Source organism: Saccharomyces mikatae, assembly GCF_947241705.1.
Source record: "Saccharomyces mikatae IFO 1815 strain IFO1815 genome assembly, chromosome: 15".
NCBI classification, from domain to species: Eukaryota; Fungi; Ascomycota; class Saccharomycetes; order Saccharomycetales; family Saccharomycetaceae; genus Saccharomyces; species Saccharomyces mikatae.
In genome coordinates, this window is record NC_079270.1 from 786008 (window position 1) to 810787 (window position 24780).

Genomic DNA, 24780 nt, shown 5'->3' on the forward strand with positions numbered 1-24780 from the left:
AAAAAGAACAGTAATGATCGGCAGAATAATAATAGCAAGGAAATATTGGCAAAAACTGTATACTTTGATGAAGATTATAGGAGAGCAAGAAAAAATCCCGATCCTTTTTGAAAGTCTTATTTGTTATTATTACAGCATTTCTGCAAAGAAAATCACCGATGTCCCATGACGGAGAAGAAGAACCTGGAATATCCAGAAAGATAAACTCAGTAGATGATATTATTATCAAATGTCAATGTTGGGTCGAAAAGAACGATGAAGAACGTCTAGCTGAAATTTTATCGATAAACACAAGAAAATTACCACCAAAATTTTATGTTCACTATGTTAATTACAATAAGCGTTTGGATGAGTGGATTACCACTGACAGAATAAACCTCGATAAAGAAGTGCTATATCCGAAACTAAAGACAGCTGATGATGAGGAGAACAAGAGGCAAAAGAAAAAAAAGACAACAACTGCCAATGCTACACTGCAAGAGCCGTTAAAGGACGGTGTAGATGGTATCTCAAGAGAAAGCACAGATGTTATGGATTTAGATAATCTTAATGTACAAGGGATAAAAGATGAGAATATATCACACGAGGATGAAATCAAAAAACTTAGGACCTCTGGTTCAATGACACAAAATCCACATGAGGTAGCGCGAGTTAGAAACCTGAATCGAATTGTTATGGGAAAGTATGAAATTGAACCGTGGTATTTCTCCCCATATCCTATTGAATTAACTGATGAGGATTTTATTTATATTGACGATTTCACACTACAGTACTTTGGATCTAAGAAACAATATGAGCGTTACAGAAAAAAATGCACATTAAGACATCCACCAGGAAATGAAATTTACCGAGACGATTATGTTTCATTTTTTGAAATCGATGGCAGGAAGCAAAGAACATGGTGCCGTAATTTGTGCTTGCTTTCTAAGCTTTTCCTAGATCATAAAACATTGTATTACGACGTTGATCCATTCTTATTCTACTGTATGACAAGACGAGATGAATTGGGTCATCACCTGGTGGGATATTTCTCCAAGGAAAAAGAATCTGCAGATGGTTACAATGTCGCATGTATCTTGACGCTACCACAGTACCAAAGAATGGGATATGGTAAGTTGTTAATCCAATTTTCTTATGAGTTGTCGAAAAAGGAGAACAAAGTCGGTTCCCCTGAGAAACCTTTATCTGATTTGGGTCTCTTATCCTACAGAGCGTACTGGTCGGACACTTTGATAACGCTACTAGTGGAGCACCAGAAGGAGATTACGATCGACGAAATAAGTTCAATAACTTCGATGACTACAACAGATATACTGCACACAGCAAAAACATTGAATATTCTTCGATATTACAAGGGTCAACACATTATTTTCTTAAACGAAGATATTCTAGATAGATATAACCGACTGAAAGCCAAAAAGAGAAGAACCATAGATGCCAGTAGGTTGATATGGAAACCGCCAGTATTTACTGCTTCTCAGTTACGCTTTGCCTGGTAACTTGTAAAACGTTGCTCAAATCCTAGGTGTAGAACAACTTCTCCTGTAAACCCTTTAAATATATATATATATATATATATAAGCTCATTAATATTCCACCACGATTCCAGTAAGCCTGTCCGTTACTATTCTTACTCAAAATATACAACATACACACCAAAAACATTCTTATTTAAACAATCACGTTTTCCCATTCTCAACGACCTCCTTATCTCCTAACCAACTATCTCTAATTCTGCATCTGATGCCCCATATTTTTCTTTATTGTCATAGTATAGTTTCTTCAACTCCGCAATATACAAGTCATGAAAATGATTGACGACGTCATCCGGTGGATCCAATATTTGTTTTTCAACATATATAGGTCTTCCAACGACAACATTAATAGGTGCTCTAAACGGCAATAAACCAAAATCGTAATTGAACAAGCCTCTTGCATAAAAAATGGGAATGGTAAAACCAAAGTTTTCCTTGAACCATAGTTGCATTTTGCCTAAGGTGGAATCTTTTTTTGTACTCAGAACATTATAACAGTCTACCTCTCCGAATGCAAACACGGGTACTAGGTTGATATTCCCTGTTTGAATGGCGAGCTTGATGAACCCCTTCCTCTTGTTTAAGATAAGTTGTTCACCATTTGTTGAACTTAACAATGATTCCCTTGCTCCACCAACAACAATACAGATCGATTGGTTTTTGCCTAAGGTCCTTAAGGCGTTTTTCCTTGACACTGAAGAAATACCTAACGCCAATAAGTAGTCTCTGTATAATGGAATATGAAACTGAGTGACCAATGTCATTAGGGAGATGGGAATGCCTGGAAAAAGTTTAGAATAATTACAACCTTCTGTTGCAAAAGCTCCAAAGGCACCAAGGGCTCCTATGCCGTGTGGATGATAACCGAATAAGTATGTTGGTCCTGTACATTCTTGATCACGATAATCCACGGTGTAATTACTTTTGAGATTGATAACGTACTTGGTTGGCCACAATCTAATCTTGTACACATGTTCGTCAAAAGTTTTGCTTTTTGAAAGTGTAAAAGTTGGTTTTAGATTGACGGTCTTGATCAAACTTATAGGAAAATAATCACAATACCACCTCCAAATAGGCAAAGAACGAAACTGAAGGGAGTACCGATTTACTACATCACCAGTTGCTGGAGACCTATCAAAAAAAAAGTAGATCATGTATGGAATAACAAAAACCCATAATGCAGGCGTCGATATTGCAAACAATGCAAATATGGAAAACAGCACAAATGAGGAAGTGTGCCATGCTACAGCCAGTGTTTGTAACCTCCTTTCAAAAGGAGTCGCCAATGGGCAGCATAATTCTAATTGTGGTTTTAGAGTTTGATCTTTTTTATCGATGTTTGACAAAGGTCTATTCTCAATCCCTTCGGCAATACCGGATGTATAACTGCCTTCTTCATTCTTTCTTCTTCTTATATCCTTGGTTATTCCTGACATTTATGCCGCTATTCAAGATATATGTGTTTGCGTATGTGTGTGTACGTGAATGTGCGTGCGTATGTGTGTGCGTAACACTAGTAAATAACTCCTTAATCGAAACAAATGTGATCTGAGATAAACAGGAAAAAAACTTTGGCGGAAGTGTACTGAAATATTCTTTCCTGACAGAGTACTGCTACCCTTGATTATAGCAAAGCAAAACACGATCGGAGTTCTGATTAGTTTCTAAAAGGATATTTCCGGATCGAGTATTTTTTTCAAGCTTCTCATTACGTCAATGCTGTCAGAATCTATCAATTGAACAAAATGCATGTCATAAACGTTTGTTCGGGCCCCGCAGTTAATTTTTCTGCAGAGAACAAATTACAAAAATGATTCTTGCTTTAATGCCATTACCACTTATAACAATGATTAACTAATACGTAAATATACATCTATCTATTTCTTCAATCCTTTCGCCCAGTTATACTTCAAATCCGCGGTCTCTTAGTTGGTGAACAGTCCAGATCCAAGTAGATGCTGCTTCGTCTACATTATTAGAAACATAACTCGACTTGGATTCTTTACCCCCCGTGGTGAAATACTTCCCGTTATCTGTTTCAACAGATAGGTGTGGGTCCAATGCACACTTTAAAGAGGCTAGCGAGCCTTGTTCGTTAGATACGCCGAAAAAGAACCCCACAACCTGGAACAACAGCCAAAAGAAAATACCAACAATGGGCAATCTCGTCCAGTAACTGAATAAGTTTGTGTTCATCACCAGACCCGGATGAACCGACAGACAAAGAACATCTGGGTATTTGATGGCCAACATTTTCGTGCATTGAATCAGAGCCGTTTTGCTCATTGCATACCTAAACCATGTGAAAAGCATGTTGGGCTTGTAATCCCACGTTTTACTTAGGCTCCAATACATGAACTCAAGGTGATGACCTACTGAAGACAGAGAAATCACTCTGCCATGACAATGGCGTAGTAAAGGCAGTAATCTCATCGTGAAAAGAAAGTGCGAAATATAATTGGTTTGTAGTTGCACTTCAAATCGGTCCTTTGTCATTTCTAGTGGCACCGCCATAATACCTGCATTATTAATAAGCACGTCTATATGGTCTTCCAGCTTTAAAATTTTCAGTGACGCCCTCTCCACACATTTCAAGTCTGTCAAATCCAAATGTATGTAATGTAGTGTTCCTAGACGCTGAATACTTGGGCCTGACCCTGAGCTCGAATTTGAACCGTTGTCGTCTTTATGACATCTTTTCTTTGCTTCCGCGAGTATCTCTTGCGTTGCCTTCGAAATCTTGTGAGAGTTTCTCCCACAAATGTAAACGACAAATCCATGTAAATACAGATGTAAGACAGTATACCAGCCAATACCTGTATTTCCGCCAGTTACAACTGCAATTTTTCTATCCACCGTCGGGTCATAGTATGGCAATATTCCTGGGTCTAACATCCTGCCTTTGGCGTATGTCTTGTATTGCGAATGCCTCTAGTACCAGTCAGGTTTACAACCATTGTCTTCCATGTTCCTGCGAAAACAATAGTATGCATACATAGTACATAATATGCCACACACCACATGTCATATGAATTTATATGCCAATGTGCATTTGGGCTTCACTTCCTCTTCGAATTTTTCACATGTTACCCGCATATGAGTTTTTTTAGTACCCTAACAATGACTATAAGGGCTTGGTGATATAAATAATAATTCAGCAGGAACCCTTTTATATGTACGGGGTTTGTAGGATATCGAAAACCCTGTGGCTCATGTCCATTTTGGGAATATGTAAACAACACGAAACGCCAAAATTCTTGGCCCTGATTCAGGTACCGCGGGGGCCACGAATTTTGGCGTTCTGTGCAGATGACGTCTCTGCCGATTATGAAACCCAACAAGGTATGCTATCGGAGGTGGTCTGAGTTCCTGGACACCTTTCTTTGAGGGCTGATAGTGAATGTTGATCGAGATATTTAAACACTGTGATATTTCTCTCAACACACGCTTGCTCTTTTGGCCCATTCTTTCACTTTTCTTTGCTTTTTGTTTTCTTAACTGCCATTCACTCTTTTTTCTGACTTACTTTTTTATTAAGACATTTTGCAAGCGTTTAAGCAACTAGTTTAGCACCAGATTTAACCAAGAGGTTTTCGCGTATATCTTTAATTTTTAACCAGTTTACTGATTTTTTTTTTGCTATTTGAGCCATAGTACCCAATAATAGGTCTCGTCCATTCCCTTGTTTTTTTTATTGTTTTACTTTTCACTACATAATTAAAAACCACCACTCTCACCTCAGTCGTTCTTTATTCAACTAAAAAAAATGTTTCAGTCCACTGCTCTTTTCGCTCTTTTCGCCTTAATAGGTTCTGTGTCGGCTATTTACTCGAACCATACAGTTTCTGCGACCACTACTTTGGCGCCCAGCTACTCCTTAGAGCCTCACGAGACTACTATAAAGTACGCTGATGACACTACCACTTTTTTTGTCACTTCGACAGTCTACTCCACGAACTGGTTCACCTCAACCTCGGCCACCGTCACCAATGCAGCCACCACCTCTGTCTCTGGACCAGCAGCATCAGAATTCACTCACGAAATAACCTCTACTTCGACAATTACTTCAACATTGCTGCTTACTCTTCATGATATCACTACCTTGGCTCCATCATCTACTGCTGTCAGTGTCAATAATGGGGACTCAAACAACAAAGACACGAAAATGAGGTCCTTAGATCAGGCTTTGACTTCCAACGGTTGCGTCCCAATTACCAAGTTCGTTACCGTCACCAATGAACCCGTTACACAGTACGTTACAGTCACTGCAAATACGACTACTCAATACGTTACTGTCACCGGGGCACCTTCAGTTGCCACTACATCTACAGGCAACGTACAATGGTACAATACTACCTTGGTTACTAACTCGACCAGGTGGTGATATGTAAATCCAAACATGTCCTTTTTAAGTTCTTTTTGTTGCTTTATTTGTATCTGTATCGACAATTTCACCTCTTCTGTAACTTTATCCCTCTGCTCTCTAAATACATTGGTTTCAATTCCAGCTTGTATTTTTCACTCTCATTTCTCTCGTTTATATATATATACATGGACATTTGTTATAATAAAAAAATAAAAAGACCACTTATCTTATTTGATTCGTTTGATTTTCAAAATCGCTACGGCATTTTAGTATCTTTCTTCATACAATCATGAGGTTGCACGTACGCCTGTAGCCATCACACTGCACATATTTAATCTGCTCTCTTATTTATTCTTTATGTAATAATATGTTAACTCATCTGGATGTCCTCTTCAATACGGAAAGACTTTAAAAGCTCATACGTCTTCTTTTTGAGAAGCGGAAATTCTAGAATGGTGGGTAAGTTACAGTTCATCAAGTATTCGGCCTCAATACTTTTCCCTACTTGAACCAAGACCTCACATAATTTAAGCAACAATATCACGCAACGAAAAGGGTTTCCAATTTCTCTGTATCTATCAATTAATTGCATTATCTTCGGCAAGGTCCTTATACCCACATTACTTAAAAGCAAAACTTCAATACTTTCAATTTCAAATTTGAATCTCCAATTCGAATCCGTTACTTCCTCGCAGCATTCCTTGATATATTGGTTAATTAATCGCATACTTAGATCATAGTCACCTATTTTAATCAAATACTTCACTCTTAAGTATTTCAAATTTATTTTCTGGTCATAGTCTAATTTCAGTGATTCTGATTTAAGAAGATATTGTCTGACTTTTGAAAAATCTTCTTCTTCAAGTGCCTTGAAAGCTGCTTTTATTTCTTGGTTGATGATGGAAGAGTCGTGATTTCTCAATGAAGAAGATGATGTTCGAAATAAAAATTTCTCGTATACATTGGATATAGATCCATATCCCAGTTCTTTCCAAAATTTTATCTCATAGCCAACAAGACTTTGGAAAAGGTCTGTGTTTTGAGAGGGCACATTCTGCAATGTAATAGCCATAAATTTAAGAAGTGAATTAGATATATCGATGCTTTTGGATTCTTTTACCATTGATAATAATGTTTCAAATTTATAAGCGTTACTGAAAATACTGGCATCTTCTACATCAGAACTATTTTTCAGGTATTTTATGATCTGTTCAACCGTAATATAGAATCTATTAGCATATTCTGGATGAACCTCTATAAAATTTATTATCCAAATCATTATCAAATTTAGCGTTTCCATATCTTTATTTTCTCTTGCAATCCTTGTAGCTTCCTCAAAGGAATTTATCGCAGCATCACACTCATTAAAGCTCGAGTGGAAGGTTGCAAGAGACAATAGAGAAATATGAAAGTAGTTTTGCGAATTACCTGTAGATTTGTAATCGAAATAATTGTGTAGTGAATCCAACGCGGTTTGATAACTGTTTTTTTTAATAGCTTCCAGATACTTTAAGATATAAATCAAAGGAAACTTTGTGGCATCATTTAATGAAAGTGTATCCAACAAATCAGAGACTATTTGACATTTTTTTCCACATGCTACAATATCATCTTCGTTATCACCCTTCTTATTACATTCCTTAATATCCAACCAGTTCACTATTTGCCAGTTAACTATCGATTGTAAATGATGAATGGAGATCAAAGTCCCATACACTTCCTCATTCATTGTTTTTGAGTTGCCATCATTAGAATTATCAAAGTTTTGGAAAAATTCCATCATTTGTTGATCCTCCACAGAAGTGTTATCGTTGGCTAGTAGACAGTTTTTTACTTTTTGAATATGAGTGTTATTTTTGAATTGTAACCATAATGGGGTTTGTTTGAAAACAGTTTTAAAATTTTGTAAGTTGATCCAGATTGTCTCCCTTACTTCAAAATCACCAAATTGGTACTTGCGTAAGCAGGTTGACAAAAATGTCCCTAAAAAACTTGCTTTAGTTATTTGTCTCCTTGCCATTGTCGTGCGTATTTTCATCGATCTGTAATTAATAACCAAACAATTCTTTTGTAGATCCATCATCAGCCTATTGATCGAATCCAGCCCATTAATTGCTTCCAAATAGCCCATCAACGTAAGGGCCATTCTGTTACCATCCTTGTCATCTAATAATATTCTTATAACGTTTTCGAGTATAGGAAGTATAGGAGGTGGAACAGCACAGGTCGGCTGCAAATTACTATTATCTTTGAGCAGAGGGTTCCATTCTATCGAAGGCCTCGTGGGTGATATTAATCGAAGAAAAACTTTTGTTGGCACTGTTATACCGTTATCTTGCGAACAGTGAACATGTATTAGGATCAATATACACAGGTCGTACGGTGTAATGAAGTTAGTGATACCTAATGGACCATACTCACTCATTTCCCCGATTAGGTTTGATTTTGGTTTCGTTCTATGCTCTTCAATGAGACAATTGTTACGTTTTTTCAGCTAGCGCAAATAGTATTGAAGACACAAAATAACATTATTGGTCTATGAATCTTCAAAAAATGGAAGATAAAACAAAACAAAAAGTGTTTGAATGAGACAGCACGGTGTTTACATGCATCTGATATTAATGCTCTTAAATAGAGAGATTTACCTATTCTAAATATCTATATGAAGTCAGAATCATTGCCTTGCTAGGAAGTCGACCTGGAACAGGTAAAAGAATCCTTAGTTTACGTCTCTTTTCATTAACTTCTGTGATTAAAGCAAACCCTAAAATGGGCGATTTTATTACAGTTGCCTGGTCTGCCCTTCTTTCGGCGAAAGTAATGGCTATCACAGCGTGTTGTAGATTGCTTGGAGTTATTGTGACGGGGAACAATTCCACCTTCCCTATCTCGTTGTCAAATACATTGCTAGGTTTCCAGATAACAACATCTTCATAGTCAACGCCAACAGCATAAGGACTCAAAGCAGTGTCCAGGGAGCCATAAAAGTACTCTCTTATGGATGTCCTCTGCAAGGATCTCTTGTATACGTCATCTACTGTAGAGACACCATCTAAATTAGGGATGAAGAAAATGTTATTATTGCCTAATTCTGGACCAAACGTCTTTTTCACTTTCTCCCAAAGAGGATCAGCTTCCGAACACAATATTAGCATAATATTAATATTGAGTTTTTCAATTATATGGTGCAGTTCGTTCAAATTTTCGTCCAGTTGGGTTGTTGCTGGTGTATCAACGATACACCCTGATCTCCTCACTTGCGGATCCACATGTAACCTTTCACGTACTACTTCACTCAACTGGTTTATACACTCAAAGTATAGATCTTTGTTCTCATTGATTCTTTCCAGGCCATAATTTTTCACCATCGGCTGCTTATTATGGAGTAATGTGGCACCACTGGTGAGGCTCTGACCCCAGGTAGGTAATTGTGCGTCAAGTATATCTGATATGGGGGTCGCAGATACACATCCGGGAACAGTGAATATGGGTTGTTGAGGGTCAAGGTTAATGTATAATGGTTGGTAAGCGTTAAATTTCAGAGCGTACGAACATAATGTCCTCGATAGGGAAGTTTTCCCAGTTTGCGGATCACCAACAACCATCACTCGAGGACCTTCAAAATTAGACATCCTTATTTTCTCCAACATGAAGTGTAGATTATATATATATTTCATAGTATGATTAGACCTGACAATGATTGTATTTGTAGTTAAGTCGGGACACTTCCAAATTAGTTCCGTATCTTCGACGGCGTATATAGGGAATTTCCAGCTCTGGAAGACGTATTCATCGTCCACCGCTAGTTCGGTGCCAAATATCTCAGCAATGCCCGAGTTTATCTTGATTATCAGCTTTCCTTCAGTTTTGAGATCAATTTGCCAGTCGCTACCCTTTGGAATAACCAACTTATGCCATTCGTTATCACCAGTTATTAATTCTTCAGATGTAGTATGCTCATCAATACCAGGAAGACTTGCCATCGTCATTCAATGATGCTATTTTTGAAAAGAGCTTGAATGTTTGCTTTTTACACTTCTTCGATAGGAAGATCTCTGCTCGTTTTCGCCAGAAATCCCATTTTTTACTGTTGTTTTTCATTCTACCGGACAAGAATAATGAAGAAGAGCATAAAGTAAGATGAGAGGGAAATTCAAATCTTTTTTTATATAGATGTATAGATAATTCATTTAGGTAGCTACTTAAATCAAGCCGGCAAGGACAAAATTCACTTTTTAATCTCTGTTTTTAGCAATCCACTTGGGGTCTGATTTCAAGGCCCACTCAGTCCAAGATCCATCGTATAGTCTAACGTTCGGAATTCCTGCTAACTCCAAGGCTGTCTTGATAATGGCCCCTGTCACGCCCGTGCCACAAGAGCAAATAGTTGGTTTGCTTGGATCCAAAGTGCAATGCAAGTCTTTCAAGGCCTTTTCCAGGGTAGCATGTAGGGTCTCCATGTCTTCTGGATAAGTTTTGGTCTCCGGGTCAAGTAATGTTCCATATGGTAATGGTTGAGTGCCTGAAATGTGCCCAGATGGAATATCTGGACGTGGCTCTGGTTCTGTTCCTTCGAATCTACCTAATGATCTCGCATCAAAAGCGTTGAATTTCATGGATAGTTCTCCGCTCTTTACCAATTCAAACATTTCCTTATAGTCCACAATCTCGCTATCCTGGAAACTCTTTGAGGACTCATAGTGACTTTTGGGATAAGGCGAGAACTCGGTGACCTCCGTAGAATCTAGAGGGTATTTGAGTGCCTGATACTTATTAAAATTGTTCAACAAGTACACCTTAGGATGTCCCATCACTCCCAAAGTCCAAGCACATCTTGGAGCACTAAAATTGCCAACGCGGTCATATACCACTAAAATGTCATCTTTTCGAACTCCCAAATTACTCATCGCATTATTGAAAACCTGTTTTGTAGGAAACATATGTGGATAAGGTGAATTTTTGTCACTGATAGCATCAATGTCAAAAAAAATGGAATTTGAGATACGAGGTTTAGTCAAGAAATCTTGTTTATTATCGAGTTTCCAACTAGGAAGATACCATGTTGAATCGACAGGAATGATTCTACGATCCTTTTGATTGGCCACCAACTTAACAAATTCTTTTGGAGAAATAAGCTCAAACAATAGCATCGAATATTTCAGTTATTCTTTACAACTACTTGCCTTTTTATGCTCTCTTCCTCACTGTTTACATTACAGCATTTGATTCACTATCTTTTTTATCTTTCTCTGAGGGCATTTTCCCCGAGCGAAAATTTTAAAACGAGAATAAGTGAGATGAGATGGGCCATATGCAAAACTACTTTCATTGGGAAGAGTAGTGTTGGAAAAGGACTTATCACGACAAGCCAATCATGCCAGTTACTAAATCTTTATCTAAGTTACAGAAGAACTTTTCCAAGAAGGGCAAAAACGCCACGATTCATCCCAAGGGTAGAAAGTATGAAAAGCTAGTCAAGGCCACTATGCGTGAGGATAAAATCGCTGTCAAAAAGAAGCTTCATCAAGACAAGAAAGTTCACGAATTGGCTCGAGTAAAATTTATGCAAGATATAGTTAACTCCAATACATTCAAAGAGCAACCAATATTTGATCATGCGCATACAAGAGAGTTCATTCAAAGTTTCATTGAAAGAGATGATGTAGAATTAAACGAATTGAAAAGAAAAAGAAGGTCAAACAGACCACCAAGCAATAGACAGGTGCTATTACAACAAAGGAGAGACCAAGAACTGAAAGAATTTAAGTCAGGATTTCTCTGCCCAGATTTAAGTGATGCAAAGAACATGGAATTTCTAAGAAACTGGAATGGCACTTTTGGACTTTTGAATACCTTAAGGTTGATCCGAATTAATGATGATGGTGAACAAGTCCTGGGGGGAAATGAATAAGGAGTTTCATGAAAGTATCTGTACGGTTTAAATACTCTTCATATTTTTTTATGTACATTACAATAGAAAAAGCGTAAAAAAAAGAAAACTAAGATTTGTGTGAAACTTTTTCGTAAGTAAACTTCGATGCACAGTTTAACAAAGACAATAAGCAGAGAAGGGCGAATATGGGCCGTGACATATGCACATTAGATAATGTTTACGCCAACAATCTAGGTATGCTAAGCAAATTAGCTCATGTAACACAACCTAATTTATATCAGGATACATTTTTCACTGCGTTGTTCGCAGAAGATATGCCAGTCACGAAAAATAAAAAATCATCTTCGAAGAAGGACGTACGTTTCACACAGCTGGCTTATTATAGCGAAATACCAGTAGGTGGTCTGGTTGTTAAATTGGTTCCGAAGAAACAGAACGAACTATCTTTGAAGGGCATTCAAATCGAGTTTTTGGGCGTGTTGCCTAATTATAGGCACAAATCCATTGGTTCAAAGTTATTGAAGTTTGCGGAGGAGAAATGCTCAGAATGTCATCAACATAACGTGTTTGTTTATATACCAGCTACCGATAGCACTGTCAAGCAGTGGTTTATAGCTCATGGCTTTGAACAACATGGCGAAACTATCAACAAATTTATAAAGGATGTTGTTGGTGGCGAACAAGATGCCGTTCTATTGAAAAAGCATATTTCATAACAAATAACTGGAAAACTTCTTTTTTTTTCCTTCTTCTTTATATATATATGTATCTATTCTTATGAACATGAAATATATACGTCTAGAAGCTAAAATCAAAAATTAGAGTAACCAATTTTCTCTATTCAGACGATTCATCCTCTTCAGCATCAGTATCTGTGTCGATATCGGTATAGTCGCTAGCATCACTTTCGTCCTCACTTTCACTTTCGTCTTCATCACTAGAGTAGTCATCGTCTTCCTCAGAATAAACATCTACTTCTTCCACTACAGGCAAATCACGGACTTTCATATTCATAGTTATATCTAGATCCGTGGTAAAATAATCTGTAGATTTAATAATTACCCTAAAGAAAAAGTCTCCAACAATTTCAGGTGCAGGTTGACCTAATGGAATTTTTATGGTCCCAATTTCCCAATCATTTACATCGAACTTCTCATCTTTGGTCAAGTCCAGTTTTATCCTCTTGTCAAAGAAACTTTTGTCATCGTTCAAATTCCTATATGATAATTTTTCAATGATAATTGGTGTCTGGAGTATTTTACCATCTTTCTGAGAAATCACTAGACAGCACCAACTCCCACGTCTCTTTGTGGGGAAAAATGGTGCAAATGAAAATGGAACCAATGGTTGTTTACTCATCATAGCGAATGGATCTCTTTGAGATTCAAAATCTTGAGGCTCTGTTAATTTGTCTTCAGGAATCAGACTAGTTGGTAACAATGGCTGTTTGGCAGAACGAATTAGCACTTTTAAAGAAATGTATGGAGTAGATAATGGTGTTACCTGATTTTCACCTGGAACAAGGAATTCTGCCTTAATTATTTTCAGGTTCGGAATATGCGATGCAATTCTCAAAGTTTCGTTTAACTTTGCTTGATCCTTTATACCAAGAACTTCTCCAATTTTGGCATCTTCTAAAGTAAACATCTTACCCAATGTATGAATACCCTTGTTCTCGTTACTGAAATGCTGTCTATCCACGTTAGGCAATTGATAAATTTGAGAGTTTGGTGTTAAGGGTACGGCCTGAACAATGCATTTGAAAGTATTGATTGCACCCAACGCAATATCCAAATTTCTGAATCCACAAGCGATATCTAATAACCCATGTAGTAAGGAATGACATTTAGCTACTATCCTAAATTTGGCCTCGTTAAGTTTGCCACTATCTCTACGGTTGATATGATCTTGTAATAGTTTTTCAAAATCTGCTGGTTGTAACTCTGGGAGAAACTGTTTGAATTCATGAGCAAATGATAACCAATGCAAGATCAAATCTAGAGTAACAATCTCAGACGGTTTGTAATTTACTAAATTGCTAACAAAGTTAGAGGCTGTCACGTTATGAATTCCCTTCTTAGTATAGGATTGAGTTCTTGCCCACCATCTACTAACAAAGTATGGTAAGATCAAACCTAGTAGTGAAACATAACAAATCACTAATAGTGGAGATGAACTGCCATCCACCAAGAATCTTGGTAAGGCAATACCATGTGAAGTAGACTGCGGGCCATCTGGATGACCGTATTTCAAATAGTTTTGTCTGACCAATTCGTCGGTAAGGGACTCATAGGCCTTCGTAATTTGTACATAAGTTTCTTCCATCACACTCTTTTCATCAGATGTTAATCCTTTGGCTACCTTATCTGGATGGAATTTGACAGATAATTTTCTATAAGCAGATTTAATATCTCTATCAGAAGCGCTGGTCGAGATGCCCAGGATTTCATAAGGGTCGAATAGTTTTGTAGCTGCATCCTGAATCGCTTCGTTACTATTAATTCTCTGCAGAAGAATTGCAACTAAGATCCAACCTATAATAATTATAATATTTCTCTTGCTCCATATTTTGGACTTCTTATTACTATTTTTGTCAAACTTTCTTCTAAATTGTTTGATTTCATCACTAGTGTATTGTTCATTCAGCTTTGCAAAAACTTCCTCATTGAACTCTTTTTCATTCCCTGAATCCACATCTTCAGCATTGGACCTAAAGATAATTTGGTATACTTGAAGCAGTGTCATAGGTCCGACAACCATCAAGATCCCGGTTAAAATGAAAGACGGCCACGTTTCACTAGCTTCATCATACTCGTAGTTTGTAGGCATTGCGTTGTACTATGCTGTATATTTATTTCACGCTCAATAACTTCTTTAGTCGATTACAATTCACCAATGTTCTATTCGCATCTTTTGTTCGTTCATTGACCTTTGACGTGTTCAATACAAATTTTTCAAAAAACGCCTTTCCGTGACGAGTGACGAACACGCGTTATAAGAGAGATTGTGTCAGCATTGACTTCAGATTGTGACATTATGAATCTCGAATATTTGGAGACGCTTCATGATTGAAAGTAAATATGAGAGCACCACCTTCGCCAAGAAAGTCTAGATCTGGTCATTTGCTTTATCTATATTTTCGACTTCGTCAATGTTTTCGCTGTCAGGGATTGAGGAGGAGATGGCACATCCACAAACTGCATATTCATCAATACAATACTCGCTGGAACTTAAGTCCCCTTTCCGAAACACGCATCGAAGATATGATAAACGTGCCTTCTGGTTTGTGTTCAGAAAGTGCTAAAAGAAAACCGCTACTAATAGCGAGGTTTTCAAAGGGCTGTCAAGAATCACCGAGGGTGTATGTGCTGCAAAGAAATAATTTGTCCCGTTTAAGATTAAGTAAAAGAAAATATGCCCTACGGTTCTATCACAGCAATTTCTTTGGTAAGGATTCAAAAATAAATGAAGGAAGTATCTACGATATTCAACATCAACAGTGTGCAGAAACAGTCAGAAAAATAAAAAAAGTTGCAGCAAAGCATGCAGATATCAAAATAATATTTCATGATAAGAATACTATAAGAAGTGACAAATTGAGAGGAGGAAATATTAGGAAACTGCATATGCCCGGTGTTCTTGAAGAAGAAGAGGAGGATTCTTCTTCAGTATATATTCGGTTCTGTGATAATCATTCCCTGAGGGTTAAAGATTATCACTCCTTGAATAGGCATTCTAACAAATCTCATTTACAAAAGCGAAGCAATGTTGCAATTAGTAAATCTAAATTTTTTGCAAGGCTTTTCGAGGAGGAACCATTGCAGGAAAAAAAGAGTACAGAGAAGAAAAGTGATGCGATTATGATTAAAGAATTTCACAATTATCGTGTCGTTTCCTTCTCTCGTGTCATTTAACGATTAATAAATACAAAAATAAGATAGCAAGAAAAAAACTTGCCAAAAAGAAAAAAAAAGCTTGCGTGCCGTGTATTACATAATCAAAAAACTTTTATTAACATATTTCTTTGTAACTATGATACTTATTGTACTCTTATATTTCAGTCCAATTTACTTATACCCGATGTCATTATTCTCCTCGATAAATAATACAGCTGACTGATGAAGCACGTTGCCGATGAGGTCAACTTGTTCCTGTGCTCTCTTCCAATCATCATCATAAATTGCATCCATCACTCCAGGAAATGTCCAAAAGTCCACATTCCCGTCATTATTAGGTTTATTCTCCTGTATCAGTGTTGGTCCAAATAAAATGTTCTTGTAAAATGATCTATTCGGTAGACCTGCTGGAGAGCATGTTCTTCTACCTATGTTGGTCAATTTCTTATTCCACGTCCATCTATTAATTGAAAGTAAGGAGGGCTCCACACCATCACCATGTGACCACACTATGTTTTCCCAACCTTGAGTCCATGATGCCCACTCATTACCGATCTTCTTCCAAAATAACAAACCCTTAATTACTGACGTGAAATTTAGTTTTTCAGGATACGCATGCTCTAACTTTTGTAATCGTTCATCAATGTCTTCAACATAACTTATTATATCAAAATGTAGTAGCGGATCATCAACCAATTTCATAGTAATACGCAAAAGATATATTAACAAGTCCTTGATTGTCTCCTGAGTCTGTTTACTTTCTAAAATCTTCTCAAAGTGTTCAAATGTATCCTCTGAAGTTTCAACTGGAGGAAAACGATTCCTTGTCGAATTGGAAGATATTACAGACACAGGAATACCATTAGCGAGGAACGGGGTCCAGTCACCATAGTGGTGTACATTGTCCACTGATACATCGAAGTTTAGATGCCCACCGTTACTTTTGAAAAACTTCTTTAATAAAGGATGTGTCTCGATATTTAACCCCTCTTCTGTTTTACCATCCTCGTGTCTTTCACCAAAGGGGATACCTAGTTGACTAATGTCAATCACAGAATAGATTTCATCTTTTAAGGGTATTAGCCTTTGTTCAAAGAGACTGGAAGATCCAGCATAATTAAACTCGGAGCCACCAAATGAAATAAAGTAGATATTTCTCAATGGTTTCCAATCAAACTTATATTTTATCTCTTGAAATAGCTGCAATATAGATAACAATGCAGCTGTACCGAAATTGGGATAAGTGGTCCCAAAATTCATAGAATTTCTTGATGCAGCAATTATTATGGCCTTATCTGACTGTTCTCTTCCTTCGATTTTACCAACAATATTAGAGACAAGATGCTTTTCCCTGACATTATTTTGCAAATCCAAATCGATTAATACGTCACCCATTTTCCCACTATGAGTATGATCGTTGCTAAATCCATCAACTGTTGTCCCGCCTGAAGATAGAAGTGATAATAACTTTCGCCCTTGCCTTGTGGATATCGGGATAGTCGGAATATGAGCTAAACGCCAAAATTTTGGATCTTCTTCTTCTACATTAGGGTGAAACCAGGTTGGAGTTGATGCATCACCAGTTGAATACTGTGGCAATCCTACAGGCTTTGATTGAATAACGTCTATGTTATCTCCGTACGGTTCAGATATGAAGATCACTGCTTTAGCTCCAAATTTCTCAGCAATTAGCACCTGTTGACTAACAATTTCATCATAATTCAGTAGAAGCACATAGTCTTTCCCATCTTCTATTGTTTTCGAATTCTTTAAATTCTGTAAATCGTTTGTGGTACCCTTGCCTCCGTAAATTAAACTCACTTTGGATAGTTTCCCATTGGAACTCAAAGGATTAAAATTTTCTGTCGACAGTCTTAAGTCATGCTTCTCATTTTCGTTATCATAGTACGAAATTGTTACATTACCAGGATAATTAGAATAAACCAGGCATCCCATTTGTCTAACTACTTTCAGCCCATTATTGTCAAAAGAGTCTTGAATGTATTGATTGATTACAGCATCACCCTTTGTTCCGGATCCATGGGGCATGCTACTAATATATTCTAAATCTCTCTCAAACTTAGCCATATCCACGGATTTCTTGGCATACTGAAATAGTATATCATGTTGAGAAAACATCCCTCTTAATCCAGATGCTTTTTCGTTAAGCAAATAATCACTTGACAAGACATAATATGCAACAAAAGACATCAAAATGATGTAAAAAAATCTTCGAAGTATGAAGGGGTTTCCGATTTTACTTAAATAATAGTCTGTTTTGTCTTGAACGAACTTTAATATTTGGAAAAACGGATGAATGATATTCTCCATTAAAGGTTCTAAAATATTTTTCTGGAATCCGATAGACACCCTTTGTAGATGCGACCTTTTGTTTAGGTCATTGTAAGAATCTTCTATATCAAATTCATATGAAGGCGGTTCAGGTGGGGGCATATTATCAATATCTGTACTATCAGGTGGAATTCCATCAAGATTTTGGTTCATTAGCAGAGTATGTGATGAAGATGCAGTAGGTATAGTATAATCATGCTCAAAGTCTGTACTTGCCACGAGTTGATAACTATTCCTCATTTAAATTACTTGATCTTAAAACCGGGGGTATTGCTTTGGCTTGCAAACTTGCTGCGGATTTGAAATAGCTCAAAACTTGACGTATTCCTCTAGTATGCAAAAGACGTACAAGAGACTGGCGTTATAGATAATACTTGCTTGGATGACAGTTCTTATCCAATGCCGGATCATTCATTGAATTTTCAAGATTGTTGGTGCCATCTTGCGACAGAGGGAAAAAAAGAAGAATCTTGAATAGTAAATAGAAAAGACTCAATTAAACGAGAGGAAAAGTGAACTAAAGAAAGAAAAGAAGGTAATAAGCACAATATGAGTAAGAACAGATCATCATTGCAGTCTGGTCCACTCAATAATGAGTTACTGGAAGAGCAAAAACAAGAAATATATGAGGCGTTTTCATTGTTCGATATGAACAATGACGGATTCCTCGATTACCATGAACTGAAGGTAGCGATGAAGGCTTTGGGATTTGAATTACCCAAGAGAGAGATACTCGACTTAATAGACGAATATGATAGTGAAGGGCGGCATTTGATGAAATATGATGATTTTTATATTGTAATGGGGGAAAAAATATTGAAAAGAGATCCCTTAGATGAAATAAAGAGAGCATTTCAATTATTCGATGATGATCATACTGGAAAGATAAGCATTAAGAACTTAAGGCGTGTAGCCAAAGAATTGGGAGAAACATTGACAGACGAGGAGCTGAGAGCGATGATTGAAGAGTTCGATCTGGATGGCGATGGCGAGATTAATGAAAATGAATTCATAGCTATTTGTACCGATAGTTAATTTTCTGCTATATATTTGTCTATATGGAATAATTTGTAACTATATTTGTATGCTCCCACGGGGCATTTATTACCTGTTCTGAGCTTCTATAATACCAAGTATAAACTTAAACATGAAAAAAAATCACTATAATCCTGTTTCCGAGGCAACATTAAGGATTGACAAGTCATTGAAATGTCGTGGAGATATGCTTTGGAAAAGTATGTTGCTCATCCGGAAACGATAGGTGATGGTACAGTAGTCTACTTTGATGACAAAGTGTCTATAATTCGGGATTCATTTCCTAAATCAGAGTGCCATTTATTAATATTACCACGATTAACGCAGTTGAGTAGAAGTCATCCCGCTAAAGTAATTGATGGTAAGTTTAAGAATAAATTTGAACCATATATTGATTGTGCTATTAACTACATTTTTAAACACTTTCAAGAGAAGTTTCGAGTTCAGAAAAGTGATGAAAATAACCCCAATTTTGATGGTGACATCTTAGAGGACAAAGACAAGTTTGTAAGCCGTTTTTTACAGATCGGGGTACACAGTGTGCCCTCAATGAAAAATTTACATATTCACGTAATATCTAGAGATTTCCATTCGGTAAGGTTGAAGAATAAAAAACATTATAATTCATTCAATACTAAGTTCTTCATTAGTTGGGATGATTTACCGTTAAGTGGGAAAATATTGGATACTGACAAGAACATTGAGACCAAGTACCTGAAAGATCACGATTTATTTTGCTGCTACTGCCAGGAAAACTTTGGTAACAAATTTAGCTTGCTAAAGAAACATTTAGATGTGGAGTTCAATAAAAACTTTGAGCTAAAATAAGACAAGCTTCTTTGCTTTTCATTGAATTACTGATATATACGTACCTATACATACACATATTTTCTAAACATCATAATTTCTGGTATTCTATAGTACCTTCCAACTTCTTAACTTCTGCTACTTTTCTAACGGCTTTCATTAAATCGTCAGGGTTTATGTGATCACGGTCATCCCTTATCGCAAAGAACCCGGCTTCAGTTGCACAATTACGAATATCAGCACCATTAAAACCATCACTCATTTTTACAGCGGCCTCAAAGTCAAATTCGCCTGTTTTCTTGACTTTTGCAGTATGAATTTTGAAAATTTCCAATCTACCGGCTTCATTAGGTAGTGGAATTTCAACTTTTCTGTCTAATCTACCGGGCCTTAACAAAGCAGGGTCCAAAGTATCTGGCCTGTTTGTAGCCATGATAATCTTGGTTTGTCCAAGATTATCAAAACCATCCATCTGAGTTAATAACTCCATTAAAGTACGTTGAATTTCACGGTCTGCTGAAGTACCTTCACTGAATCTACGACCACCAATAGCATCCACCTCATCCATAAAGATGATACAAGGCTCGTGTTCTTTTGCATATGCAAACATTTCTCTGATAATACGGGCAGACTCACCAATATATTTATCTACAATACCAGATGCAGGAGAGAAAATGAAATTGGCACCAATTGTGGCGGCAACAGCCTTGGCCAATAAAGTTTTACCAGTACCAGGTGGTCCGTAAAGTAGCACACCTTTTGGAGGTTTGATACCAACTCTTTGAAAAATTTCTGGGTTCTTCAATGGCAATTCTATAACTTCTCTCAATTCTCTGATTTGATCCGTTAGACCACCGATACCATCAAAAGTGATTTCACCTTGTTCAAAACTGGTCATATTATACACAAGTGGATCCGTTTCTCTTGGTAAAATTCTCATGATAGTCAGGGTGGTAATGTCTAGGGTGACTCTCACCCCCTTCTTCAACTTTGAACGATTTACCGAATTCCTAACTCCGACAATATAACGTGGACCCGAAGAAGCCTTGACTATATATTTCTCTTCAGATAGTTCCTTCATAACTTCACCAATCAATTGGCCAATACTTTGTAAGGCCTTGATGTCATTCTCAGTTTTGTCATATAGCTTCTCTAGATCTCGTATATTTTGACGGCGCTGCTTTAATTGATCGTCATATCTTCTGTGTTCTAGCAACTTTCTTTTGAATTGATTCAGGGCCTTGTTGTGAGCCTCCTGCTCGGGATCTAATTTAGGAGAATGCTCTTCACGTTGCTCTTCCGTCTCTTGTGGCTGTTCTGGTTGCTGGTCCTGAGGCTGTTGAGCACCATCATTGGCGGGTGTTTCTCCCAATCCTGCTAGTAAAGGATCCTGTTCCTCACTCATCCTTCTTACCTTTTTCTTTTCTTTTCTTTTGTCAGCTATCTCTATTAATGGTGTAAGATTACTGAAATCGACTTACCTCAGTGGCTCTTTTAAGTTCCCCTTCCCCTTCGGTGGCAAATTCTACTTGTCAAAAGGTCACCCGTCTATCGCAAAATTTTTCACTTCTCATCGCTATATTGAAATATAACAATAATATACATAACGACGCAATTAAAGGGGAAAAATGTGGTATTAAACTCAAACTCCACGCCACTAATCTTTCCTCCATAGTCACAGTAATGTCCATACAAGCTTTTATCTTCTGCGGTAAAGGTTCTAGCTTGGCTCCCTTCACGCAGCCAGATTTTCCGTTTCAAACGCAGATCAAAGATAGCACAACTGCCACAAACGGTGATAAGCTCAATGATTTGGTCAATAATGCATTAGATACGACAGTCATAAATGAGTTCATGCAGCACTCCACACGGTTACCAAAGGCTCTTTTGCCCATCGGTAATAGGCCCATGATAGAATACGTTTTGGATTGGTGTGACCAAGCAGATTTCAAAGAGATCAATGTGGTCGCACCCGTTGACGAAATTGAATTAATTGAAAGTGGGCTGACCTCGTTTCTGTCCCTAAGAAAGCAACAGTTTCAGCTAATTTATAAGGCTTTATCGAATTCGAATCACAGTCATCACTTGCAGGATCCTAAAAAAATTAATTTCATCCCTTCCAAAGCCAATTCTACAGGTGAGTCATTACAAAAGGAGCTATTGCCTAGAATCCATGGCGATTTTGTACTTTTGCCCTGTGACTTCGTCACTGATATACCTCCACAAGTCTTGGTCGATCAATTCAGGAATAGGGATGACAATAATCTAGCAATGACTATCTACTATAAAAATTCTTTGGAAAGCAGCATCGATAAAAAGCAACAGCAAAAGCAGAAGCAGCAGCAATTTTTCACCGTATATTCAGAAAATGAGGACTCGGAGAAACAGCCAATATTGTTGGACGTCTACTCTCAAAGGGACGTCACAAAGACCAAATATCTACAGATCAGATCTCATTTATTATGGAATTATCCAAACTTAACCGTATCCACTAAATTGCTGAATTCTTTCATTTACTTTTGCTCTTTTGAAATTTGTCAATTGTTGAAGTTGAGCCCTCAATCAATGTCAAGACAAGCTTCGTTTAAAGATCCTTTTACTGGAAGTCAGCAACAACACAATCCCCCAACAACTGATGATGATGAAGACCGCAATCATGATGAAGACGATGATTATAAGCCTCCAGTCGCATGTATCCAGCCCACTTACTTTAGGAAAAAGAACGACCTCATTTTGGACCCAATAAACTGTAATAAATCACTAAGTAAAGTCTTTAGAGATTTATCTCGTCGTTCATGGCAACATTCTAAACCCAGGGAACCAATAGGTATTTTCATTCTGCCAAATGAAACATTGTTCATCAGAGCTAATAATTTGAATGCTTACATGGACGCCAACAGATTTGTGTTGAAGATAAAATCTCAAACAATGTTCACGAAGAATATACAAATTCAATCCAACGCTATTGGTGCTGATGCTATCGTAGACCCTAAATGCCAGATCTCAACCCACAGTAATGTCAAGATGTCTGTTGTCAGTGCTCAGGCTAATATCGGTTCTAGATGTCGTGTTGCAGGGTCTCTTTTGTTTCCTGGAGTTCATCTGGGTGACGAAGTAATTTTGGAAAATTGTATCATTGGACCCATGGCAAAAATCGGTTCTAAATGTAAACTCACCAATTGTTATATTGAAGGTCATTATGTTGTGGAGTCTAAAAATAACTTTAAAGGTGAGACTTTAGCCAATGTTTATTTGGATGAAGATGAAGATGACGAGTTAGTATATGATGATAGTGTCATCGCTGGCGGAAGTGAAACCGCAGAGGAATCTAACAGTGATGAGAGAAGCGATGATGACTCTGATAGTGAATTTACCGATGAGTATGAATACGAAGATGATGGGTTATTTGAACGTTGATATAAAATTATGTGTACGCATCTCTATTAAGTAAGGAGCCCAATAAATAGACGGACATAGAACATCAAGCATTTATTTTTTGTGAAGTTGAAAAAAAATGCAGCTACATTTTAGTGAATTAACATGTTCTATTAATACATAGCGTTTTACACATCTACTTCATATATCATATTATGTTAATTTTTTAAATTAGTTCTTCTTGTTCTTTTGTTGAATCGATGGTGCAGCGGCTTCTTTGTCACCGCTCTCAATGTCGTCTGATTCTTTTGATTGTTTTTCCTTTATTCTTTGTTCCTGAATTTTTTTGTTCTGTATTTTGTTTTCAATCAGATCATCAAACGCGATAATTGACCTAACCAAATTGCTTATGTATATGATCATCAATTCGTCGTTAGTCTTTACAGTTAAAGCCTTTTGTAAATTGTTTGAAATCTTGATTGTATCGTGGTCTTCTATATTCATTTCATCTTCATCGGGTGTTCCAAGATTTGGTAAAAGATTAAAAACATCTTGTAGCTTACCCAATATAGTATGGTTTATTGGTAATTCTTTATTAACGACTTTGTCTAGATACTCAACAACATCTTTTAATTTGCTTTGTAATCCTTTCAGAGATTTTAATTGGTTGGTCAACCTGATAGATAAACCACCTGCTGCCTGATCACGCACGTCTCTTAGTAAGTGTTCTACACCAATTTCTTCTGCTTCTTCCGCTTCAATAGTACAAGGTAAATGCAGAAACGTCTTTTCTGTGGATGTACCGTCATCTTTAACTTGTTCAATGGCGACATATGCATCTGTTGGTAAACCAACACCCTGTTGTTTTACATCAACAATTAATAATAGTGGATTATTTTGAGTATATTTTTTGAACAGTTCATTGATCTTGAGATCAGAAGCTCTTAATTTAGGACCACTATGATACCAACCTATTAACTTTTCCTTCGCATTAATTTTCTTGCACATTTCATTCATGTTTTCAATATAATTATGATCTAAAAACCATACGTCAGGGTTTTTCTCATCTTCCTCGAATGGCAAGGCAAAAGAATTAGTGACCCTAATAGTGGAGCTACTAGCATCACCCAAAATGACACCAACGCATCTTTTGTTCTCTTTTGTTTGTGTACGTTCGTAATGGTCTAAAGCGGATAGTAAGACCAGTGGTGCAATGGTAACTTTTTCGTGTTGTAAGGACATTGTAACTTACTTTCTTTTGTTTTCCTTTACTTTTTTATAGCTCTAAAAACTCACTTCCGATTAGCAGTAAGCACACAGGTATCCAGTATTACTATAGGTTTGTTTTTTGGTCACGCGATTGATTCATCGTCGATTCGACGTTATGTGCTATTTAATCACAATTTGCCACTGAAGGATCCCCGAACTTAGGTACAATTGATTTTCTCGTGATACGTGATTTGTAGCATTTAAAGTAAGTGATGCTTATATTGAAGGACTGTAACGGTGAAGAATTTGCGA

At 37.1% G+C, this 24780-nt stretch overlaps 17 protein-coding genes across 17 annotated transcripts; 8 read left to right on the forward strand and 9 right to left on the reverse strand.

The window, feature by feature from the left end:
• Positions 1–158: 158 nt before the first annotated feature.
• On the forward strand, positions 159–1499 carry ESA1 (NuA4 histone acetyltransferase complex catalytic subunit ESA1; the record flags this gene model as incomplete). The annotated part of the gene is made up of 1 exon (XM_056225879.1): positions 159–1499. The coding sequence occupies one exon, from the start codon at positions 159–161 to the stop codon at positions 1497–1499; it is 1341 nt and encodes a 446-aa protein (XP_056079653.1).
• Positions 1500–1714: 215 nt separating this feature from the next.
• On the reverse strand, positions 1715–2971 carry DGA1 (diacylglycerol O-acyltransferase; the record flags this gene model as incomplete). The annotated part of the gene is made up of 1 exon (XM_056225880.1): positions 1715–2971. One exon carries the CDS (start codon positions 2969–2971, stop codon positions 1715–1717), a length of 1257 nt encoding a protein of 418 aa, XP_056079654.1.
• A 466-nt stretch (positions 2972–3437) lies between these two features.
• ENV9 (Env9p) lies at positions 3438–4430 on the reverse strand (the record flags this gene model as incomplete). The annotated part of the gene is made up of 1 exon (XM_056225881.1): positions 3438–4430. The coding sequence occupies one exon, from the start codon at positions 4428–4430 to the stop codon at positions 3438–3440; it is 993 nt and encodes a 330-aa protein (XP_056079655.1).
• An 871-nt stretch (positions 4431–5301) lies between these two features.
• On the forward strand, positions 5302–5919 carry SRL1 (Srl1p; the record flags this gene model as incomplete). The annotated part of the gene is made up of 1 exon (XM_056225882.1): positions 5302–5919. One exon carries the CDS (start codon positions 5302–5304, stop codon positions 5917–5919), a length of 618 nt encoding a protein of 205 aa, XP_056079656.1.
• Positions 5920–6271: 352 nt separating this feature from the next.
• On the reverse strand, positions 6272–8326 carry APC5 (anaphase promoting complex subunit 5; the record flags this gene model as incomplete). Its single annotated transcript, XM_056225883.1, has 1 exon — positions 6272–8326. One exon carries the CDS (start codon positions 8324–8326, stop codon positions 6272–6274), a length of 2055 nt encoding a protein of 684 aa, XP_056079657.1.
• A 220-nt stretch (positions 8327–8546) lies between these two features.
• CLP1 (cleavage polyadenylation factor subunit CLP1) lies at positions 8547–9884 on the reverse strand (the record flags this gene model as incomplete). Its single annotated transcript, XM_056225884.1, has 1 exon — positions 8547–9884. The coding sequence occupies one exon, from the start codon at positions 9882–9884 to the stop codon at positions 8547–8549; it is 1338 nt and encodes a 445-aa protein (XP_056079658.1).
• Positions 9885–10136: 252 nt separating this feature from the next.
• Positions 10137–11051, reverse strand: TUM1 (thiosulfate sulfurtransferase; the record flags this gene model as incomplete). Its single annotated transcript, XM_056225885.1, has 1 exon — positions 10137–11051. One exon carries the CDS (start codon positions 11049–11051, stop codon positions 10137–10139), a length of 915 nt encoding a protein of 304 aa, XP_056079659.1.
• A 224-nt stretch (positions 11052–11275) lies between these two features.
• Positions 11276–11812, forward strand: TMA16 (Tma16p; the record flags this gene model as incomplete). The annotated part of the gene is made up of 1 exon (XM_056225887.1): positions 11276–11812. The coding sequence occupies one exon, from the start codon at positions 11276–11278 to the stop codon at positions 11810–11812; it is 537 nt and encodes a 178-aa protein (XP_056079660.1).
• A 167-nt stretch (positions 11813–11979) lies between these two features.
• NAT5 (peptide alpha-N-acetyltransferase subunit NAT5) lies at positions 11980–12510 on the forward strand (the record flags this gene model as incomplete). Its single annotated transcript, XM_056225888.1, has 1 exon — positions 11980–12510. The coding sequence occupies one exon, from the start codon at positions 11980–11982 to the stop codon at positions 12508–12510; it is 531 nt and encodes a 176-aa protein (XP_056079661.1).
• Positions 12511–12631: 121 nt separating this feature from the next.
• On the reverse strand, positions 12632–14623 carry SEC63 (protein-transporting protein SEC63; the record flags this gene model as incomplete). The annotated part of the gene is made up of 1 exon (XM_056225889.1): positions 12632–14623. One exon carries the CDS (start codon positions 14621–14623, stop codon positions 12632–12634), a length of 1992 nt encoding a protein of 663 aa, XP_056079662.1.
• A 251-nt stretch (positions 14624–14874) lies between these two features.
• Positions 14875–15708, forward strand: OSW1 (Osw1p; the record flags this gene model as incomplete). Its single annotated transcript, XM_056225890.1, has 1 exon — positions 14875–15708. The coding sequence occupies one exon, from the start codon at positions 14875–14877 to the stop codon at positions 15706–15708; it is 834 nt and encodes a 277-aa protein (XP_056079663.1).
• A 153-nt stretch (positions 15709–15861) lies between these two features.
• Positions 15862–18282, reverse strand: TRE2 (putative zinc metalloprotease; the record flags this gene model as incomplete). Its single annotated transcript, XM_056225891.1, has 1 exon — positions 15862–18282. The coding sequence occupies one exon, from the start codon at positions 18280–18282 to the stop codon at positions 15862–15864; it is 2421 nt and encodes an 806-aa protein (XP_056079664.1).
• A 309-nt stretch (positions 18283–18591) lies between these two features.
• CDC31 (centrin) lies at positions 18592–19077 on the forward strand (the record flags this gene model as incomplete). Its single annotated transcript, XM_056225892.1, has 1 exon — positions 18592–19077. The coding sequence occupies one exon, from the start codon at positions 18592–18594 to the stop codon at positions 19075–19077; it is 486 nt and encodes a 161-aa protein (XP_056079665.1).
• Positions 19078–19251: 174 nt separating this feature from the next.
• HNT3 (DNA 5'-adenosine monophosphate hydrolase) lies at positions 19252–19905 on the forward strand (the record flags this gene model as incomplete). Its single annotated transcript, XM_056225893.1, has 1 exon — positions 19252–19905. One exon carries the CDS (start codon positions 19252–19254, stop codon positions 19903–19905), a length of 654 nt encoding a protein of 217 aa, XP_056079666.1.
• Positions 19906–19975: 70 nt separating this feature from the next.
• Positions 19976–21289, reverse strand: RPT4 (proteasome regulatory particle base subunit RPT4; the record flags this gene model as incomplete). Its single annotated transcript, XM_056225894.1, has 1 exon — positions 19976–21289. One exon carries the CDS (start codon positions 21287–21289, stop codon positions 19976–19978), a length of 1314 nt encoding a protein of 437 aa, XP_056079667.1.
• Positions 21290–21567: 278 nt separating this feature from the next.
• On the forward strand, positions 21568–23301 carry GCD1 (translation initiation factor eIF2B subunit gamma; the record flags this gene model as incomplete). The annotated part of the gene is made up of 1 exon (XM_056225895.1): positions 21568–23301. One exon carries the CDS (start codon positions 21568–21570, stop codon positions 23299–23301), a length of 1734 nt encoding a protein of 577 aa, XP_056079668.1.
• Positions 23302–23490: 189 nt separating this feature from the next.
• Positions 23491–24501, reverse strand: RPN8 (proteasome regulatory particle lid subunit RPN8; the record flags this gene model as incomplete). The annotated part of the gene is made up of 1 exon (XM_056225896.1): positions 23491–24501. The coding sequence occupies one exon, from the start codon at positions 24499–24501 to the stop codon at positions 23491–23493; it is 1011 nt and encodes a 336-aa protein (XP_056079669.1).
• Between the last annotated feature and the right edge of the window lie 279 nt (positions 24502–24780).